This window comes from Mandrillus leucophaeus, unplaced genomic scaffold (assembly GCF_000951045.1).
Source record: "Mandrillus leucophaeus isolate KB7577 unplaced genomic scaffold, Mleu.le_1.0 Scaffold273, whole genome shotgun sequence".
NCBI classification, from domain to species: Eukaryota; Metazoa; Chordata; class Mammalia; order Primates; family Cercopithecidae; genus Mandrillus; species Mandrillus leucophaeus.
The window spans coordinates 1300810-1307067 of NW_012102843.1; the positions used below are offsets into that span (position 1 = coordinate 1300810).

A 6258-nucleotide genomic window follows, 5' to 3' on the forward strand; every position below is an offset into this window, starting at 1 on the left:
TTGGCAAAGTAAGTTTTATGGCAAAGATGACTACCATAGAAGCTGAACATATTTACCTTATCTGTCTACCTGCCTGATATTTTGCAGATGGTCAGTCTGGTCAGCCCCCATTCTGTACATCCTATCAGAATGACGACCCATTAAATGCTTTGAAGAATAGCAACAACCATGATGTGCTTAGACAGGAAGACCAGGAAAATTTTTCCCAAATAAGCGCCAGCGTACAGAAAAAGGCCTTTAAAACAGCTGTACCCACTGAACAGAAATGTGACATTGACATTACCTTTGAGTCCGTGCCTAATTTGAATGACTTTAACCAAAGAGGGAATTCTAATGCTGCATGTAATCCACATTGTGCTGAATTATATACCAATCAGATGACCACTGAAACTGAAATGGCTATAGAGATTGAAAAGAACTCTTTGTCTTCAAATGTACCGAGTGAATCTCAATTACAGCCTGATCAGCCTGATATACCAATAACTTCATTTGTTTCACTTGGTTGTGAAGCTAACAATGAAAACTTAATTCTCTCTGGGAAAAGTTCTCAACTTTTATCCCAAGATACTTCATTAACTGGAAAGCCATCTAAAAAAAATCAATTTTGTGAAAATTCTAACGATACAATAAAACTTAAAACTACTTTTCATAGTTCCAAGTCACCAGATTCTAGTGAAATTCACAAGAGTAAAATAGAAATTAATGTGTTAGAACCAGTTATGTCACAGCTGTCAAACTGCCAAGATAATTCTTGTCTTCAAAGTGAAATACTACCTGTGTCTGTTGAAAGTTCACATTTAAATGTATCTGAACAACAAGTAGAAATTCATCTTCGAGATTCGCTCTCTTCTGCTAAACAACCATCTAATGATTCAACATCTGCTGAGTTAAATCATACAGAAAATGAAGCTCAGCCATCCAAGTCTGAGAATTCACAAGAGCCTTCATCTTCTGTAAAAGAAGAGAATACTATTTTTCTGTCTTTAGGTGGAAATGATAACTGTGAGAAAGTTGCAGTGATGCCTCCAGAAGGCACTCCTGTAGAAAACAGTCACTCTCTTCCTCCAGAATCTGTGTGTTCTTCAGTGGGAGATTCTCACCCTGAGTCCCAAAATACTGATGATAAACCTTCTAGCAACAACTCAGCAGAGATAGATGCATCAAATATCGTCTCGCTCAAAGTTATCATTAGTGATGATCCATTTGTTTCCTCAGATACTGAACTTACCAGTGCTGTTTCTAGTATTAATGGAGAAAACCTGCCAACTATAATCTTGTCTTCTCCTACTAAATCACCTGCTAAAAACGCAGAATTAGTTAAATGCCTGTCTTCAGAAGAAACTGTAGGTGCTGTTGTATATGCTGAAGTAGGGGATTCAGCCTCAATGGAACAGAGTCTTTTAGCATTCAAATCTGAAGACTCTGCAGTAAACAGCACTCAGAATGAAGATGGCATTGCCTTTTCAGCTAATGTTACACCGTGTGTTTCCAAGGATGGAGGATATATACAGTTGATGCCGGCCACAAGCACAACTTTTGGCAATTCAAATAACATTCTGATAGCTACCTGTGTGACTGATCCAACAGCCTTAGGAACATCTGTGAGTCAGTCTAATGTAGTGGTGTTGCCTGGAAATTCTGCACCTATGACTGCCCAACCTCTGCCACCTCAGTTACAGACACCACCAAGGTCAAACAGTGTATTTGCTGTCAACCAAGCTGTGTCACCAAACTTTTCACAAGGTAACTTTAATAACATAGTTGAAATTCGTTTCTCTGGGTTGGGATCTAATTTCTTTTGTATGTGTTGTTATTGACTAGGAAGTAATAACTCATGGGTAGATGGTATGAGAAAAGATTCTGAAATTTGTGATTATGCTGCTTCTTTATGCTAGCTAATTCAAACTTTTTTTTTTTCTTAATCTAGTAAGCTGTGGGTTTTAGTGGGTTTTTTTCTTTTTTCTGTTCACAAATACTTCTCAATCTATGTGCTAATAAGTTACAAGAAACAGAAAAGACAGACTAATTCATCACATAGCTGTATAAAACCCAGTGGTGTGGGGGAATTGTTAAAAATAGCTCTTATAGTCATGGTCTTCAGGGAACTTATCTATTTGGAGAAACTTTCCAGAAAAACTTGAATTTCGGCCTGGTGTGGTGGCTCACGCCTGTAATCCCAGCACTTTGGGAGGCCGAGGTGGGGCGATCACCTGAGGTCAGGAGTTTGAGACCAGCCTCACCAACATGGTAAAACCCCATTTCTACTAAAAATACTAAAAAATGAGCCAGGCATGGTGGCAGGCGCCTCTAATCTCAGCTACTCGGAGGCTGAGGCAGGAGAATCTCTTGAACCTAGGTGAACCCAGGAAACAGGTTTCAGTGAGCCAAGATCATGCCATTGCACTTCAGCCTGGGCAACAAGAGTGAGACTCTGTCTCAAAAAAAAACAACACTTGAATTTCTTCTTTTATAAAATCCTAATTTTTCACTGCCTTTCACCTTCTAGAATTGATCTCTGTCTTTAAAATCCTTTGTTTATGGCTGGGCGCAGTGGCTCATGCCTGTAATCCCAGCACTTTGGGAGGCCGAGGTGGGCAGATCACCTGAGGTCAGGAGTTCGAGACCAGCCTCGCCAACATGGTGAAACCCCGTATCTACTAAAAATATAAAAATTAGCTGGGCATGGTGGCAGGCACCTGTAATCCCAGCTACTTGGGAGGCTGAGACAGAAGAATCGCTTGAAGCTGGGAGGCAGAGGTTGCAGTGAGCCAAGACCGAGCCACTGCACTTCAGCCTGGGCAACAAGAGTGAGACTCTGTCTCAAAAAAAACAATCCTTTATTCATAGGGGCTCTTGTGGCATTTATTGCCTGCTGTGTTATATGTAGTTAGTGATTGATATGCCTGTCATATTGATAATTTTTTGTTGTATATTCTTCAGGGATAGCGCTTATGGCACATTTATTTACATTTCCTTATGTGTTGGTTCCCAAGCTTCTCTCCTTTCCCTTTTTGTTACATTATAGACATACAATAAAATTTCATTAAATATCAACAATTAGTATTAAACCTAATGGGTCTGTTTTAAGTGCCGTTACAAATTACATAAAGGAGAGGTTGGAATTAGTGGAGAATGTGGGGCTTGAGCTAAAGCTTAAAGAATGAAGGTAGGATTTGGAGTTAAAGCAAGGAGGTTTTTATAACTTACAAAATCTATAAGGTATAAAGAGAAGCAGTACAAGCATAGATAGACCATAGTGGGTTGCATGAAAATGAGGGGATCAACCTGGCAGTAATGTATTAGGCAAAAGTTTGTTTATGGGACGGGACTAAATTACAGTAGCCACAAACTATGTTGTTGACTTCTAAGGACCATATAGACATTGTAATTTTCCCTCCATAGTTTTGTCCAGTTACGTGCTTACCTTACTTTTGATCAATACCATTGAGATATGTAATAGGTTGGGGTTATGAGCATAGTCCTGGCTATAAATATTCAGTTGGGGTTCTAATTTTCTGGCCTAAGGTTCAGACTTGAAACATTCACCACTCATTTTCTAACTAGTTTCAGTATTTCTAGAGGAATCAGATATGATTGTAATGTGTCTTGGCTGTAGAGTCTTATGCTTGATCAACGTGGTTCACTGACTGAATAACATAAGACCACCTTAATATTTGGATTGACTTTTTCTTAATTTGTTAGCCTTGCTGTTTTTCCTAAAACTGTTTCAGTTTTGTTTTTTGTTTTGTTTTGTTTTGTTTTTGGAGAGTGGATTGTAAGGAAGAGGGATTGTTGATAGAATTTATTTCAAAGCAGTAATTAATTTGTGCCAAACATTTGTTTGTTTTGTGCCAAAGTATTTGAGAGGAAATCTTATTTTAACAGTAACTGTTTTTTTAGGATCTGCCATAATAATTGCCTCTCCAGTCCAGCCTGTACTCCAGGGAATGGTAGGGATGATCCCAGTATCTGTGGTTGGGCAGAATGGAAATAACTTTTCTACTCCTCCTCGGCAGGTAAGATTTATGAACTGAAAATGGTGTGGTGATGCTTTTCAAGCTTAGTGTAATTAATGACTTTTTCTCTTCTAGGTTCTTCATATGCCTTTGGCAGCACCTGTATGCAATAGAAGTATCCCTCAATTCCCCGTCCCTCAAAAATCTCAGAAGGCTCAGGGACTAAGAAACAAGCCTTGTATAGGTACCATTTTTAAATTCATTAATGTCAACTTTGTTTGTATGTTCATTTGTTTGCAGCAACACCTAAATGTTTTCTTTTTGAATATCCAAACCGTTTTACCAACAAGTGATCACCCTACATTTGCTAGTAACAGATGTCATAATGCAGCCAACTGTCTACTGAACAGCTTTGGTTCTGAGAAAATTGTTTCGTTTGTTGAATCTGTTAGGTTTTGCCCAGTAGTCCTTGGTTTATTCTTTGCAGCTTCCCTAAGTTAAGTATAATCCCTATTTTTCCCAACAACTTTCAAGTGTTTAGTGAATGCCTCATATAATTGTTTGAGACTTTAGAGCACTTCTTCTTGTATTTTAGAGTGTATATAAACTACTTGGGGATTTTGTTAAATGCAGGTACTGAATTAATAGGACTGGTACAGCGCCTGAAATTCCTCGTTTCTAACAGCTTCTAAGCAATGCCAGTGCTACTGGTACTGGACCACACTTGAAGCAAGGCTTTAAAGTTTGCAAATTACCTTCCTGTGTTTCCTGTTTTAGCCATTGTCCCAACCATCTGTTTACTTATTTGAAAAACCTGGTAGTCACTCTTAAAACACATTTTTCCTCTCCTTCTTAGTTCAAGTATTTGTCATTTTTCATCTAAGTTGTATCAATAGTGTCTTGTAGTCTCCCTTTTAGTCTTTGTTGTTTCGGTGCACCTTGTGTCTGCTGGCTGAGTGACTTTTTTTTCCCCTAAAATACAAATCTGAATATGTTGCTTCCCTGCCTAAAAACTTTCAGCAACTCCCCTTTGCCCACAGGATAAAATTGAAATTTCTCAGGGTGACATATATGCATACATTTGTCATCTAGTCACTTCGACCTCTCCATTCTCATCTCTTACCACTTCTCAGCATGGACCCTTTGTACAGACTATAGTTGCTGCTCACCTTATACTTGGTGATCTTTCTTGTCCCTCTACCTTTACCAATGCTATCTCTTCTACCTAAAATTCCCCCTTCTTACCCAGCTCTTACCCTCAATCTGGTTCTTATTTATCCTTCAAACTTAACTTAAATGTGACTTTATCCTAGGAAGCATTTTTAACCAGCGGTGGCTAAGGTGGATATTCCGGTTTTATTTTTTTTCTTTAATTCTTATTGATACCTATGCTATAGCACTTAACACATTACATTGTATTTCTTCTCAGTAGTGTGTCTCAAATGCGCTCATTATACAGAGAACTCACTAAATCCTATCATCAAATCAGCCTTTCCTTAAGCTAAACAGTATACATCTATTGATGTAGGCTTAAGTTGCATTTTGACTTATTGAGGCACCCTCTTAGACTTAGGTCATGTTATAGCTACTCTATATGATCTCTTATGTTCTTTCTCATAACTAGTTCATTCCTTTTAATGGCCATTTGATAGCTATCACATAAATGTATTTTATGTATCTCCTATCAGTGGACTTTTCAGATGTTTTCAAGGTTTTTGATCTGACATGCAATGATAGGAGGAACACCTTTGTAAATGCCTCTGTGTGAACCCATATGAGAGTTTCTTTGGGGGCTTATTCCCAGAAATATTTGGATACACTGGATATTCATAGAGAAGAAAGTTTATACTTCTACCATTACTTTCCCTGCTTCCCTCACAACACTACCAATATTTGATACCATGTGATATTTTTACCTTTTGCCACTTGATGGATGTAAAATGGTAGTATCTCATATCATTCTTTTGCTCTATTCTCATTACTAATAAAATTTGGAATCCTCTCTTATAACTATAAATAATATTTTCCCTTCTCTGAATTGCTTATTCATATCCTTTTCCTACTTCTCTATTAAATTTCCTGTCGAGGTGTTATACTTTTATTAGTAACATATCACAGATGTCTTCACAATCTGACACTTGTTTTTATCCCTTACAAAGTTAATACCAGAAAAAAACATTGGTGAAGTTAAGCATCCACTTATGATAAAAGCTTTTAAAGGCTATCTATAGTAAACATCATGGGTTCCCTTTAAAGCTGTGACTAACACAAGGATACTGATTCCCATCCTGTATGTAATAGG

The 6258-nt window shown here is 37.8% G+C and overlaps 1 protein-coding gene across 1 annotated transcript in view; it reads left to right on the top strand.

Moving 5' to 3' along the window:
- Nucleotides 1-6258, top strand: part of NPAT (nuclear protein, ataxia-telangiectasia locus) — a 106690-nt gene that overhangs the window by 85013 nt on the left and 15419 nt on the right. The window contains exons 13-15 of the mRNA XM_011984760.1: nucleotides 88-1743; nucleotides 3901-4016; nucleotides 4092-4200. Coding sequence (XP_011840150.1) covers nucleotides 88-1743; nucleotides 3901-4016; nucleotides 4092-4200 — 1881 coding nt within the window. The remainder of the gene's footprint in view (nucleotides 1-87; nucleotides 1744-3900; nucleotides 4017-4091; nucleotides 4201-6258) is intronic.